The sequence below is a fragment of the Gastrolobium bilobum genome, unplaced genomic scaffold (genome assembly GCF_033153095.1).
Source record: "Gastrolobium bilobum isolate Gb01-03AN ecotype WA unplaced genomic scaffold, APGP_CSIRO_Gbil_v1 utg3161, whole genome shotgun sequence".
Lineage (NCBI taxonomy): Eukaryota > Viridiplantae > Streptophyta > Magnoliopsida > Fabales > Fabaceae > Gastrolobium > Gastrolobium bilobum.
Window position 1 is genome coordinate 278,000 of NW_026899561.1, and position 17,095 is coordinate 295,094.

Here is a 17,095-nt window from a genome sequence, read left to right on the forward strand (position 1 = left end):
TTGAGATAATTACTTTTCTTGTGGTTACTTTAATAGCTATGATACAACTTGAAAAAGGGTATTCTAATATATTATAGAATTGTAAATAATCTGTACAAAGGGTTCTCTATTTATAGAGAATATTTGACCTACTTTTAACCTAATGGGTTTGGCCCAATACAACAAAGGGCTTGGCCCAATACAACAATAAATGACTAAATAAAAACTAAATAATAACTAAATCAATATTATTTACAACACTCCCCCTCAAGCTGAGGAATAAATATTTATCATTCCCAGCTTGCTAGTAAGTTCTTGAAATCTGTCTGAAGGAAGCCCCTTTGTTAATAGATCAGCCAATTGACGCCCAGTGGGAATGTATGGAGTGGTAATCAACCCGCTATCAAGTTTCTCTTTGATGAAATGGCGGTCAACCTCAATATGTTTAGTCCGATCAAGTTGAACTGGATTATGAGCTATACAAATAGCGGACTTATTATCACATAGCAGCTTCATAGGTCCCTCACATTTTATTTTGAGATCATCAAGAACAATTTTCAGCCACAGTAACTCACAAATGCCTTGAGCCATAGCTCGAAATTCAGCTTCTGCACTTGATCTGGCAACCACATCTTGTTTCTTACTTCTCCATGTCACCAAGTTACCGCAAAGAAACATGCAATAACCAGTGGTAGAACGACGGTCAGTCACGGATCCAGCATAATCAGCATCTGTGTAGACTTCTAAAGATAGATTGCCATCACGTCGGAATAACAATCCTTTACCAGGAGTACCTTTAAGATACTGAAGAATTCTCTCTACTGCCTGCATGTGTTTTTCTTTTGGATCGTGCATAAACTGACTAACACTAACAGCATAAGCTAGGTCTGGTCTAGTATGGGCCAGATATATCAATTTCCCAACTAGCCGTTGATATTGTCCTTTATCAACTGGAGGACTCTCTTCTTCATAGCCCATCTTGTGATTCTGCTCAATAGGAGTATTAGAGGGTTTACACCCGAGCTTTCCTGCTTCTTTGAGAAGATCAAGAACATATTTCCTCTGGCTGATAAAAATTCCTTTGCTTGAATGAGCTACTTCTATCCCTAGGAAATATCTCAGTTTCCCAAGGTCTTTGATTTCAAACTCAGAGGCAAGCCGTGTTTGCAGAATCTGTCTCTCCACAAAATCATCACCTGTGATAATAATATCATCAACATATATAAGGAGCACAGTAAGCTTCCCATTTTGGGAGTGCTTAAAGAAAAGAGTGTGATCTCCTTGGCTCTGTCTGTATCCTAAGGTCATCATAACCTTAGTAAATCTTCCAAACCAAGCACGAGGTGACTGCTTCAATCCATACAAGGCCTTTTTTAATCTACAAACTTTATTTTCCCCCTTCACAGAATCAAAACCAGGCGGGATTTCCATGTAGACTTCTTCTTCTAACTCACCATTGAGGAAAGCATTTTTCACATCAAATTGATTTATATCCCAATTGTAATGGGCAGCAAGGGATAACAAGATTCTCACTGTATTCATCTTTGCAACTGGAGCAAAGGTTTCTTCATAATCAATGCCATAGGTTTGAGTGTAACCTTTGGCCACTAATCGAGCCTTATATCTCTCAAGAGTGCCATCAAAATTATATTTCAGGGTATAAACCCATCTGCACCCTACTGCTTTCTTTCCGTTGGGTCTATCAATAACCTCCCATGTTTTATTTTTCTCCAAAGCATTCATCTCCTCTTGCATGGCTTGAGCCCAATTCCTATCTTTCAAGGCTTCATGTACTGATTTTGGGATTGCAATAGAATCTAGTGCTGAAACAAAGCTTTTGTGCTGCACAGAAAGATTAGCAGAGGAAACAAAGTGGGAGATAGGGTATTGAGTACAAGAGGGACAGGAGGAACAAGTTTTCTTGTGACAAGATCTTTTTCCTTTTCTAAGAGCAATAGGTAAGTCATCAGAAGTAGAAGCAATGGGTAAGTCGTTAGAGATATCAGAAGAAATAGACAAATCATGAGAGGAAATAATATTAGAATCAGAAACAGGAGATTCAGAAGAAATAGGAGATTCAGGACTTACCAGTGGTTCAGACGATTGAGGTTGCTGGTGAGACAGTATGGGTTGTATCTCAGGTGTATTTGAAGGTTCTGACACACCAGGAGCAGACACACTAGGAAGAGAGAAGATTGATCCAGACTCAAAGAAGGAAGGGGACGAGTCTTCTGAAGAACTATTCTCTCCCTGACGATGAGGACCCAGGAAATAAGATTCAGATTCTTGAAAGGTGACATCCATAGAAACAAAAAATTTCCGACTTGGTGGATGATAACACTTGTACCCTTTTTTATAAGGGTTATAACCAAGGAAGACACACTTAAGAGCCCTAGGATCCAACTTACTCCGATGTTGTTTATGAACATGGACAAAGGCAACACATCCAAACACTCTTGGTGGAAGGCTCTGCAATATGGGAACAGAAGGAAAGAAGGAAGTCATGGAATGAATAGGACTGATATTGTTAAGGACCCGTGAAGGTAAACGGTTGATCAAAAAAGTTGCAGCTAATACTGCTTCTCCCCAATAAGAACTAGGAACAGATGTCTGAAAAAGTAGTGCTCTAGCAACTTCAAGAAGGTGACGATTTTTCCTTTCAGCAACCCCGTTTTGTTGAGGGGTATCAACACATGTGAGCTCATGAATCATACCTCTGTCTAAAATGAATTGTGACAGGCGTTGATTGACGTACTCAGTACCATTATCAGATCTGAGTCTTTTAATACCCTTACCAAACTGAGTCTCAACCATGTGATTAAACCGAATAAATATCTCTGGTACTTCAGACTTGTCTTTCATCAAGTATATCCATGTTATCCGAGTACAATCGTCAATAAAAGAAACAAACCACCTAGCACCTGAAACACTGTGCACTTTAGAAGGGCCCCAAACATCAGAATGGATAAGAGAAAAAGGTTCTCTGCTTTTAATAGTGCTAGAAGGAAATGACACTCGATGGTGTTTTGCAAATTCACAAACATCACAATGAAAGGTCTCAACCGACTTATTGAGAAACAGAGAGGGGAACATAGACTTCAAAAGACTAAATGGTGGATGCCCGAGACGCTTGTGATGGAGCCAAATCATAGACTCTGCAGTAGAAGGATGACGTGTCATTAATAACTGATTTTTGCTAGCATGGTCTGGAAGGAGATGATACAACCCATCCTGTTCATTAGCAACTCCAATTGTCTTCTTCGTGGTAAGATCCTGAATAAGACAATGAGAAGGAAAAAATGTGATAGAACAATTCAAATTAGTTGTAAGTTTTTGAGTGGAGATAAGATTAGTAGAAAGCTGAGGAACATAAAGAACATTTTTAAGAAACAAGGAAGGTTGAATTTGAATGTTACCAGAACCAATAACTGATTTATGGGATCCATCAGCTACAGATATAGTATGACTACCAACAGTAGGATGATAAGAACAAAATAACTCAGTACGACAAGCCATATGATCAGTTGCACCAGAATCCAAAATCCATGAGGTTTTAAAATCAGTGCAAGAAGCAAGAAGAGATATAGAACGTGTGCTCTTACCAGATAAGATCGAAGAACTATCATGCTCAGCCATTCTTTAACAAAAAAAGTTAACAACCAGCGATAAAATCAACCAAACAGAATATCAAATGACCTCTGATCAGAAAAATAATTATAGATCCAGACAGAAGACAAGAAGACGAGAAGAATGGTGGTGGTCCGGTCCAAAAACACGGCCGCACGCGCCTCCACGCGCCGGAGAAAGGAGCTGCGCGTGGGATTCACTCGCCGGGAAAGGGGCGGCGCGTGAGAGCGCGTGGATGGGCTTCGCCGGCTGAGATTTTTCTGGTGTGGTCGTCCGGTGAGCGCACACCTGTCTGTGGGTGGTCGCGGTTGAAAAGTCGCCGGAAAGTGGTCCAAACGGTGAAGACAGATCTGATTGGAGGCGATCGGAGGTGTTTCGGTCGTTTGTGGCGGAGGAACACTGCGTAGAATGATAGATCGGAGGAAAAATAAGGTCAACAATGGTCCCCTTGGTCCAAAAGGTCCCCGAAAAAATTTTCCGGTGGCGGCTAATGGTGGCAAGAGGCAAAGAAATTAGGGTTTTGTTAAAAAAGAAGATAATATGTGCGGAAGCAAAGCTCTCAGATCGAGAGCTCTGATACCAACTTGAAAAATGGTATTCTAATATATTATAGAATTGTAAATAATCTGTACAAAAGGGTTCTCTATTTATAGAGAATATTTGACCTACTTTTAACCTAATGGGCTTGGCCCAATACAACAAAGGGCTTGGCCCAATACAACAATAAATGACTACATAAAAACTAAATAATAACTAAATCAATATTATTTACAACAATACATCATTTAAAAAAAGAAAGAAGAAAGACTTTCTATTAATATCAATTAAAAAAAGTTTGATATTTTCAGCGAATCAATGTACAATAATAAAAAAATAAATAAGAGAAATAATTTTGATGCGTGAGAGGGATATGGCTTGTGAGGTTTAGAGACTAAGCTTGGGGGGACGTTTCTCTTCCACTTTAATCCGTGCGACTCTTTTCACCGGCCACTGTATTGGTCTCGAGATCGCCGATTCTGTAAAAGAGGTTGGCCTTTCTGAATTCTCTGTTTCATCAAATGAATCTTTCTATCTATGTTCATAATAATTGACTTTGAAATGTGAATTAATAATTGGGTATTCAGAGAGGTTAAAGTTCTAATATAATGGGAAGAGCTCAATATTGGACCTTGAATTTTATTCGGGAATCCTAATATTAACTTCTATTTTGAATTAATTTTAGTGTTCTCGTGAGGTTGCAGAAAAGTATCCTCAGATAAAATACGAGGAATTTGTAATTGACAATTGCTTCTTGACGGTATTGGGTTTCCTTATATGAATTTTGGTGAATTGAATGTGTGATAGAGCTGTAGAGCTCTTCATGAAACCCTGACTTGAGTGGGTAAAGGCGAAAAAATTCTTATACAGAGCCTTGTTCTTCTGCATTTTCGCCAAGATGCTCTTTCTTGTATTTGATCTCATGAATTTGGGTCACAAAGGAGTAGCTTTTATTACTGTTTTAGGTTCGACCTATTTTAAATGTGTGATTCAAATGCATCTCAAAAATTCTCTTAGTATCAGGAAAAGGAATTATAGTATGATAGTGGTTAATTTTTTTTGCCTGTTTTCAGCTTGTGAAGAATCCTGCACTTTTTGATGTATCAGTGACCTTGGTGTTGGCTTGATTGGGGGAATGGACTAGCTAGACACCAAGGTATTTTTTTTTTCTTTTCAAAACAAAAAAATTAGTCAAACTAATATACAGTGTTAAAACCATATTATTTGAAAGTGTAGTATATCTTTTGCAGCCTCAACATTGTTGAGGAAAAAATCTTGGGTACGGACCAATAGAATTGCGTCATGTCAGATGTTATTGTACTTAAAAGAGAAAAAATAATTTTTATATTTTATACTATTGGGAAAAAAGTTTCTGATGTTACTTTAGATAACTTTATCTAATGTTCATCGAAACGACGTCGTTTTGAGTTTGAAAAATTAAAAAATTAGAGTCATAAAGACTATTATAACCCTGAAATAAATTAAAATTACAAAAATACCATGATTTCCATCCCAAAACAACATTATTTTAATGAACATTAAATAAAGTTATTTAAAGTAATATCAACTAAAAAGAAACCCTTATACTATATACTATCAGTACATAATGTAAATACACTGTCGCATACAGTCATCAGTGCACCTGTAATACAAAAGATGCGCTCATTGGTAAGGGAGTTACTGCACTTGCTGAGACTGTAAATGATTCAGCACCTGATATATTACTGGAAATGTGAGCTGTGGAAAGTATTTTTTTTAAAATTTTGTATAATCTCTCCTCAACTGTTTCACCTTGTTATCATGGAATAAACGACGTGGTTTTGAATTGATTGAATATAATTTTATCTCTATTTATTGAAAAAATATTTTTCCTTTAATAAATGGGTAAAATAATTTTGGGAGAGATTCTTATATTCACAGTTAGATGTACTAAGCAAATCAACAATTAAAGCATAATCACTCACTTTATTAAGAGAAAAACTACTCTTATACTACATGTGATAACTTTTTCTGCTACACATTCTTCGATAATTATGTCACATTTTTTTTTTTTCAGATGATAGAACTCACAAATTTGTATTTATAAATATGACATGAGATAACTTATCTCTTTTAACATAAGATTAATAAAGCCCTCTTATTAATTAACTTAGTGCACACAACTTATGTGCACCGGCCATACACACAACAATTTCTTTTATTTTTTTATCCCCTTAAATTTTGTATTCATTATTTCTTTTAGTGTTTCTATTCAATGATAATTTTCAATTTGGGCGAGGAATTGAAGCCTCTTGCAGCATTGCTACTTTGTGCAGAGGAATGAAGTTCCAGCCCATCATCTACACACTCCACCCCTCTATATCGCCTGATGAATAATAATAACAAGAACTTTCCACTTTGGACTATTTTTTTGGGAAATTTTTATTTCAAATAATATTTCATATTAAATTTGTTAAATAATTTGATCTTTTTATTATCATACTTAATATAAAATTCATTTAATAATAAAAATATAAAAATATGTTTTAGTTTTTTTCCCTTCTACAAGTCATTGGGTGTAGTTGTGTTTAAATTAGAAAAGAAAAGAAAGAGTTATGAGCTATTTTATTGTGTTCTGATTTTTTCTTCTTCTTACAACTGTTTTGTAGAATGATTAACAAAATAAGTATTTTGTGTTTTGTTTTAAAACTTGAAGGTCAAAATACAAAACAAAAACAACTATATATTCTTTAAATTTGATTTTAAAAAAAAAAAACAGTTATAATTTTTAGAAAACAGATATTATCAAACATATTTTTTTTAAAAAAATTAAAAAATTATTTTTCAGAACAGAATTGGAACATGTTCTATGTACCGTGTTATTTCTGTCTAGCTCAACCCACGTTAACCTCCTAGATGAATAATGAATGTTTATAAATTTGTCTTTTTATTAAATAAGGACATATTTATAGGGATAATTTAATTTCTTAAATTTTTTTTCTAAAAAAAATATACATTATTAAATATTTTTTAAATATTAAATTGATAATGAGACTTATATTTTTGTAATATTCTTGAATAATAAAATTTATTTTATTAGAGAGAGAAATATGCAATTTTTATTATGTAAAGACCCATTATGATTGATTATAGGGTACGTACATTATTTATATTAAAAAGAAGAGTTTCACTCTCGTAAGATGAAGAATACCCTTTTTAGAGGGTAAAACACGGAATCATAATGTTTGACTGAAATATCGATTGCTTGAGATTGTGAAAATATGTTCATATATACTGACTTATTAAGTTGTATAAATGTACTCTTTTGATTTTTCAATCAAAGATTATAATTTTATATTTTATCTTTCAAAATGTTTTTCTTAATCTATAAGAGATATTAAAAAAAAAAAGATTATATTTTTCTTTCTCCAATTGAATCATATCTTAGTATGTTTAAAAAAAAATCCGTAATTATATATTTTTATAATTTTAATTATTTTTTTTATAAAAATTTGTAATGCAGCGTGTAATAAATTATTACGCACTAATTTTATCTTCGTTGGTTTCAACTTTCATGAGTCGTAATCAATACTAATTTTTATTTTTATTTTTTTCACCGGAGTCTTAAATAAATGGAGTTCAATTATCAACAATAGAATAAGAGATAGATATAAAAAATTTATATCACCAGATCATGTGAAACTTTAACATAAGATGATTTCTTCCCATTTATATGAATGTGGAAAAAAATTGTGAAAAAGTATAAATATTTTTTTTTCTTTCTTAAATATACTGTCATTTGAAAATTTTATTCATATATTAATAGATGAACCATAAATGATCAAAATAATTATTTTCTGTTTTTAATTTTATGAACTTTGATTTATTAATGAATACTTGGTATTTTTCACATAAGATAATTATGTTAAAAAATATATGAAAGTATCCATTAGAAAAAAGTTATGGGGAGAATGAATTATATCAAAAATCAAAATCATTTAATAAAAAATCAATGATCACAATTTAAAAGACGAAATTCATAAAACGATACTAACGCTGGTTTATGAAAAAAAATGGCTTAGATTTCATGCCGAACCAACCCTGGTTCGTTTCTTTTACTTGTTCCATTTTCACCTACCAAATACCAAAATGCACGACCCAACCCAAACGCAAAATTAGAATAGTAAGCCCACAAACACAAAGTTGAATATAATGCCCTATCACTATTCCTTCATCTCTCAGGTAAAATCCACAGCTCCCTAAACATTCTCACATTTTTCACCCACCACACTATATATCAATCAATATTGTAAAAATCCGATCGGTTAGGTCGATCCCGAATCTGATGAATTGGTCATTTGATCAGTTTGATTATCACATTGGATTAGCCAAGTATCAAATTCGGTACGACCCAGCCAGTTAACAAGTGAGTGACATGTGTTTTTTTTTTTTTTTTTAAATTTCCAAAAAAAATCATAACTGATATATTCGAGTAATCTGTTATTTATTGACTTACATAAATTATGTACTTATAATACTAATATTATCTTAGTTGTGCACTATGCAAGAAATTTTGATTTGATTTATAATTAGAAATGTCATTTACTGAACCTGAAACGCTAATATCACAAACATTATATGTTTGTTTGATTCTTTATTAGACAATAATGTTTAATTTATTATTTTTTATATTAAAATATTTAGAATTTATATTATTTTTTTCAGTAATTTAAGTATGCTTATAATTTTTTTAATATAAATTATAGATTTATATATAATCACCGAGTCATGCGATTCAACCAGTGATCCATTGATTGAACCAATAATTTAGTGACCCCATATCTTAATCAGATGATCGGATCGATTTTAATAACATTGCTATATATTACTGATCTTGTCATAATTTAATTAACATGGAACCAACCACCTGTGCTTGACTAAAGCCAGCGACCCACTCAATTGGGAAAAGTAAGTGATTAGAAAGGAAAAAAATCACACGAATAAATTATTCTAAGAGAAACATCGTAGCTGGTTTGAACTCCTCCCTATTTTTTACATTAATGATAGATAAAAAATCAAATTGAAAAAGTAATATGAGTACAGAGTAGGTTTTCCGTCGCTGGGTTATTGGGTTGAAACGGTATAGTGCACTGAGTCAACTGATTATGAAAAAATTATTTTAATTGCTAACGTTGGTTTATGAAAAAATGGCTTAGTTTTTTCACCTGACACGTAATTAAGAGAACACATTCAAGGAACATATACACTTAAAGGAGCCACGTGTACAATTGTGGTAGGTCTGCATCTCACGTACCTACCCAAACCTGGTTCGATTCTGTTACATAGTAACCGTGATCATGAGTGGCATTCGTTCCATTTTCACCTACCAAATTAATACGAAAGCACGACTCAACCCAAACGCAAAATAAGAATAATATATTATAGGGATATATTTTTCTTATGTTGTAGGAAAAGAATTACCTCATGTTGTAGAAATAAAAGTATAAGTGGGACCCACATGTAAGAGGAGAGAGAAAAAAAAAGTGGTGGGACCCAAACTCTTTTTGTGTGTAGGAGAGATGTTTATCTCATGTAAAATAAGATAAACATAACCCTATATTATAAATCCACAAACACAAACATTCTATATATAATGCTCAATCACTCTTCATTCATCTCTCAGGAAAAATCCACAACTCCCCAAACATTCTCACATTTCAACTCACAACACTATATATTTCATTAACATGGAACCAACCACCCTCACCACCAGTGGCCAACACCTCTGCTTGACTGAAGCCACCGACCCACTCAATTGGGATGTGACCGCTGAGTCACTCAAGGGGAGCCACCTCGACGAGGTGAAGCGCATGGTGGCCGAGTACCGGAAGCCGGTGATCCGGCTGGGAGGCCAGACACTCACGATCTCACAGGTGGCTGCAATCGCCGCCGACGACCAACGCGTACGGGTGGAGCTGTCGGAGTTGGCCAGAGCTGGAGTTAAGGCCAGCAGTGAGTGGGTGATTGATAGCATGAAAAACAGCACTGACAGCAATGGCGTCACCACAGGGTTCGGTGCCACCTCACACCGCCGAACTAAACAAGGTGGTGCTTTGCAGAACGAGCTCATCAGGTAACTCAACTCAACACATGCATGCCTACGTACAATATTGTGTTTTGCATTTCTTGAATTTAATTACAACCTAAAATATCTAATATTTTAGGCCAAATTTCGAAAGCTCCTTTTTTATTTATTTCCCTCAGAAGTCAGAACCATTTACCTTGCCATTTTTTTTTAATCATATTAAATTTAGTTTTCTGTTTTGTCCCGTGGTTTTTTTTACTTTATTTCAAGTCTGACGGCTATTACAAAACTCCTTACCTAACTAAAATCATAAAGAAAAAAGCGATTATTAAACAAGTTTTATTTTTTTCTTCTTTTTAAAAGTAAAACTATTTAAGTGAATTTTTTTTCACATAATAATAATAATATATAATTGAGTTATAATTTAAAAAAAAAAAAGATTTTGTCCTCGACATCTCAAAATTAAATCCTTTTTATATACCACAAAAATGATTTAAGAATAATAAACTTACAAACTATTATCTTTATTTATTTATGAATTCCCCATTTACTTTTCCTATCAATCAGGATTCATTTGTATTTTCGTGTTTTTCAAAAATTATTAAAACTTTTTAAGCATATCCAGCATGCTTTCTCCAAGATAAATTTAGTTTATGATTAACATTTAAAACAAATTTTTTCTAATTCTTGTTTATATTCTTACAGGTTTTTGAACGCTGGAATATTTGGCAATGGAACAGAGTCATGCCACACACTGCCACACTCTGCAACAAGAGCAGCCATGCTAGTGAGAATAAACACACTTCTCCAAGGGTACTCAGGCATTAGATTTGAAATTTTAGAAGCCATCACCAAGTTCCTCAACAACAACGTTACCCCATGTTTACCACTTCGTGGTACAATCACAGCTTCTGGAGATTTAGTTCCTCTTTCTTACATAGCTGGTTTGCTAACTGGCCGACCTAACTCCAAAGCTGTTGGACCCTCTGGAGAGGTACTTAATGCCAAGGAAGCTTTCCAATTGGCTGGCATCAATTCTGACTTCTTTGAATTACAGCCCAAGGAAGGTCTTGCTCTTGTTAATGGCACCGCCGTTGGTTCTGGCTTAGCTTCTGTGGTTCTCTTTGAGGCAAACATTCTCGCTGTCTTGTCTGAAGTTCTTTCCGCTATTTTTGCCGAAGTGATGAATGGTAAACCTGAATTCACTGACAACTTGACTCATAAGCTAAAGCACCACCCTGGTCAAATTGAAGCTGCTGCTATTATGGAGCATATTTTGGATGGAAGTTCCTACATGAAAGCTGCTAAGAAGTTGCATGAGATGGATCCTTTGCAAAAGCCAAAACATGATCGATATGCCCTTAGAACTTCTCCACAATGGCTTGGTCCTCTTATTGAAGTGATTCGTTTCTCAACCAAGTCAATTGAGAGAGAGATTAACTCTGTGAATGACAACCCTTTGATTGATGTTTCCAGGAATAAGGCCTTGCATGGTGGTAACTTCCAAGGAACCCCTATTGGAGTCTCCATGGACAACACTCGTTTGGCTCTTGCATCAATTGGCAAACTCATGTTTGCTCAATTCTCTGAGCTTGTCAATGATTTTTACAACAATGGGTTGCCTTCAAATCTCTCTGCTGGTAGAAATCCCAGCTTGGATTATGGTTTCAAGGGAGCTGAAATTGCCATGGCTTCTTATTGCTCTGAACTCCAGTATCTTGCAAATCCAGTAACAAGCCATGTCCAAAGTGCTGAGCAGCACAACCAAGACGTGAACTCTTTGGGTTTGATTTCGTCTAGAAAAACAAACGAAGCTATTGACATCCTCAAGCTCATGTCTTCCACGTTCTTGATTGCACTTTGCCAAGCAATTGACTTGAGGCATTTGGAGGAGAATTTGAAAAACTCGGTCAAGAACACTGTGAGCCAAGTTTCCAAGAGGACTCTTACCACCGGTGTCAATGGAGAACTTCATCCTTCAAGATTTTGTGAAAAGGATTTGCTGAAGGTGGTTGATAGGGAGGATGTATTTACATATATTGATGACCCCTGCAGTGCTACATACCCACTGTTGCAAAAGCTCAGGCAAGTGCTTGTGGATCATGCATTAGTAAATGCTGAAAACGAGAGTAACTTGAACACGTCAATCTTTCAAAAGATTACAACTTTTGAGGAAGAGTTGAAGAATCTGTTGCCAAAGGAGGTTGAAAGTGCAAGGGCTGCATATGAGAGTGGGAATCCAGCAATTCCAAACAAGATCAATGAATGCAGATCATACCCACTATACAAGTTTGTGAGAGAGGAGTTGGGGGCTGCGTTGCTAACTGGAGAAAAGGTAATTTCACCAGGTGAGGAGTGTGACAAACTGTTCACAGCAATATGCCAGGGTAAAATTATTGATCCACTTCTGGAATGCCTTGGGGAGTGGAACGGTACTCCTCTTCCAATTTGTTAATTTTACCACTCTCTCTTGAAAATGTTTTCTTTGTATTTATGCAAGTGCAACGATAATCATTTGGTTTGCCAAACCTTTAGCAAATTAATATGGTGAGCTTGTAACTTCATATTGTAATAGAATTTCCGTTGTTTGCCATTGCCATTATATAATACATGCTTTATTTGTAATTTTTTTCTTCTTGAAAATCCTTTCCTAACTCCGAGTACTTGTGATGGGAAAATTGAATATTCTGCTTCCCAAATCCTAGTTTGTCACAATAAACTATCGGGTGATTTCGGGAATCTTTCGTCGTTGTTGTGGTTGCATTTAATCTATAACCGCCTTCAAGGGGAGATTTGTATCTTTGAGAAATTTGAAACAATTATTGATTTTGGATCTTTATGGAAGCATACTATCATGGACTACTAACACCTTTTCTTCACTATAAATTCATAGAATGCGGCAAAACATATAGTGGCATTCCTTCACAACTATGCCAACTCATGTAACTGAAAATTTTGGACCTTTCCCGGAACAAATTAGAAGGTTCAATACCTTGGTGCATAGGCAATCTTACTCTCAGAAAACAACTTAACTTGTATGCCAATGTTCCACCTTGCTACATCCTTCCTAGCTACAAAACTCGGTATGATAATGTTAATCTAATCCTATCCGTGAAAATACAGAAGGGGAGTACAGTTGACTTGAACATCAGGTAACTTAGCAATTTATGTTACATACTAAAGCTATCATTGAACTTCTGGTTCATATAATTTTGAAAAATTCGGGCGACAGGTTTTGAGGGGTGTGGTAGAAAGTCTCAACACCATTACAGAGATCAAGAAATTTAAAAGGGTCAAGCAGGGGTGGCTGAGTATGCTTTTCACTATGCCAAGGCACATGGAAGAGAGAGGGTGTTTGCTATTCACAAAGCTAACATTATGCAAAAAAACTGACGGTCTTTTCCTCAAGGATTATCAGCATTTGCAAATGTGTATAAATATTTGGTCTCGAATTTTATTATGAATCCTAATATTAACCTTTTATTTCCAATTAATTTTTATTTGTTTGTAGCTTCTGAAGAATCCTTCAAATTTGATGTATTAGTGATGCCTAACCTCTGTTGCAATATTATCGGTGACCTTTGTGCCGGCTTGATTGGGGGATTGGAGTTGACACCTATGCATTTTTATTTTATTTTAGTCAAACAAATGTACAATGTCAAAACCATATCATCTAACAACATTTTATATCTTTTGAAGCTGCAACAAGGTTCAGAAAGATGAGCTGTGGAAACTATTTTTCAACCTTTTATAATCTCTCCTCAACTGTTTTACCTTTTGTTATCATGGAATATGAATTGATCCGAGTGCTTGTTTCATTCTTGTGCCCTCTAAAGCTTTTTGCAAGGCATTCAATATGGCTAATAGCGCAAGCATTTGACAGTGTCTTGATCAGGAATGGAGCTACAGGATTAATTGAGAGAGTTGAAGCACTTTTACACAATTACTGTGGCTGCTTATATAGGCTGAGGATTCTTTATCCTCCATCTTTTTTGTACTGTTATCTCTTTCTATTTCTATTACAGCTTCTTTTATCAAAGAAAGAGAGAGAGAGAGTTTACTGTAGCTGCTTGAAATGGGTAATTTTTCCTTTGCATATCTAAGGTTTAATATCAAGGCAGTTTTAGTTAATAGATATTATGGATATACACAATATCTTCAAACTTATATAAAATGTTGCATGTCACAAAAATATTTAGGAATTTTTTCTTCTTCTAAAATGTTGGGGCTGATAAGACGTTTGGAAAAAAATCAAATTACAAGAGTTGAAGATGTGCCAAAATCTTATACGTGTATTGATTAAGCCAGGTATACAGGGATCCAGTCATTTGTTTAGCATTTTTATCTTTCTAGTAATCCTCTAGCTATGCAATAAATTTAACATTTCTCTTGAAAATTTGAGTTTCTTGAACAGTACCAATCTTTGTGTGTTTTGGTCGGCGATTTTGGTTGGCTAACATAGGCAAGACAGTGTTTGTCAATAATCCAGCTACATATTAGCACCGTGTATGTGTTCATCACTCTTGCTCGAGGGACTTGTGCTGGCTATTGTTTTTCTTATTTTTTTAAAAAACTTTATAATACCATAAAAAACTGGGCCTAAGACAATTAGTTGAACCATCCCATCAATACTGTTTACTTCAAAGTTCAAATTGTTCAAAAGGCGTTTTGTTTCACTTTTAATGATTTTTTATTAATTTTTTTTTATCGATTAATCGATTACTCGCTTTGTTAGATTTAAATAGTGATTTGAACTCAAAATTATTAATTAAGCTACAATAATCCCTTATAAATTGATTCGTGAAAATATTTTTTTATTTTGCAACAATGTATAACTCTTGCGATCTTTCTTCCCTGCAAACTGCTGCCATAAAGGTTTTCCTCGGCTGTGTTTTGCATGTACTATGATCCTACATTATTGGGAATAATGTTCAAGCTTATTTTTTTATAATTTTTCTGGACCCATAAATTTTTATAAGTTAATTATAACAAATTTTGTTGCTAAAATTAAAAAGATATAATGCTTTGTTTACGAGAAATTATTTATCTGGGTACAACTTTAATAAAAGTAATTGTTAATATAAAATTGAATGTGTGTTATGAAAAGAAATTTAAAAACTCTAATCCATTCGTTCAAAATTGAAATAAATTTAATGCTTTACTATTAATAGTATGTTTGAGTTAGTTAGTTTTTTTAAATCTTGTTTAATTTTTAAATTTCGGTTAATAAATATAAAATATTTTAAATATAAAATAAGTTAATTGAAAGTATCCTAATAATAAATGAGAAATGTAATGGAATCATTTTAGGGATCTATTTATATCATGTAACAGAGACAACATAGTAGATAGTGGGATCTATTATTTTTTTTTTAAAATAATAATAATAGACCCCACTATCTTGTCTCTGTTGTATAAGATATATGAAATAATTATTTCCATCATTTTATTTACTAAGAATGGGTGTTCACATAATACATTGGACATGGACTTCGAATGCTCACTTTGCACCATCACGCCTCTTGACAGCTTTGGTACATCACGGTGCTTTTGTGCATAGGAATCAAGTTTGAGTCCCATCATCTACACACCTCAACTGAATTTTTTTTTTGTACTCCAGACCTCATTTGATTCTTCTATTTAGGGAGTAATATTTGGATAAAAAAGAATTTTTTATTTTTTCTCTCTAATTATCTGATTTTGATTGATTCGTATTATTGAGTTAATTATTATCCGAAACCAACAAAATTATTCTTCACCTCAACCTTTCTCTATTCCCTAATGGTCAATACAAAAAAAACTTTGTATTGAATAATAATAACAACTCACTTTGGACTCTTTCGAGCAAGGTTAGCAATTTTTTTTTATATAGAATATATCATGCTAATCAAGCTCACCTTATTTTTTATTAGAAGAATTAATATAAAACTGAATTGTTTAGAGTATTGAGACTATATATGTATCTTTCAACGGGTAAAGTATGTCACTTGGGTACTTTTAGTATGAATTAAGACTTGTTTCCTAGATGTTATAAGAGAAGGAGAGAGTGTTTAACTATTACACGGGCTCTTTATACTAGCACGATAATAGCTCATAATAGTGAGTGAATAATATCCTTTCTTTAACAGTGAAATGAGATATTTATATGTAAGGTTGAGCTTCGTAACTCGTAAGTGTGGGAGAAAGAGCCAAATCAATAGGGACAAATATGCCACTGTAGTATGACCTTGTTGTAACAAAGTATTTTGCAGCCAGTATATAATAACTATTGTGCAGGCAGTGGATCCTCTCATGTGGAGTTTTTATGTCATGTTAAACTATCACAATCATTTATTTTTTTTAACAATAAATTTATGGCCATTATTTTTTTACCACTTCTCTCTCTCCTCAACCATTATCTTAATTTTCTCTCTCCCACTTTTGCTTTTTGGTACACAGCTAAGACATCATGACCCATTTCTCTGAGTTCACCTAAACCCATTTCTCTCCGGCGAAGTTGCATCTTGTCTGGTGGAAGTTTGAAGACCACCACCCTTCTACATTTTCTCATCACTATTCCTAGAGAGCACCATCGTTCAAATAGCACAAGGTAAAAATGCCTTATCCTCTCTAAGAAAAGTAACATCAAACACTGCTCTGTCTTTTTTTTTTTTGGAAGACTAACTTGCATGACTGCATGTCGATTCTCATTGTTGTTAAGGGAATGACATTGTTGTTGTCAATATAGATGCATGACTGCATGTTGAGTCTCATCGGCGCACGAAATGGCATTTGACAAAAATATTTATCTACAAGTTTTCACATGTAACTTGCACAAAATATTTTGTATTTATTTCCTGTGAATGCATTGTTTTTTTTTTTAATTGTAATGTTTCACATTTTTCCTAT

General features: G+C 34.2%; 1 protein-coding gene and 1 pseudogene across 1 annotated transcript; both read left to right on the forward strand.

The window, feature by feature from the left end:
• The first annotated feature begins 9,869 nt into the window (after positions 1-9,869).
• Positions 9,870-12,663, forward strand: LOC133291470 (phenylalanine ammonia-lyase class 1-like). The gene is made up of 2 exons (XM_061489725.1): positions 9,870-10,255; positions 10,913-12,663. Exons 1-2 carry the CDS (start codon positions 9,870-9,872, stop codon positions 12,660-12,662), a joined length of 2,136 nt encoding a protein of 711 aa, XP_061345709.1. The 3' UTR covers position 12,663.
• A 382-nt stretch (positions 12,664-13,045) lies between these two features.
• LOC133291478 (3-isopropylmalate dehydrogenase, chloroplastic-like) lies at positions 13,046-13,930 on the forward strand (annotated as a pseudogene).
• Positions 13,931-17,095: the final 3,165 nt, after the last annotated feature.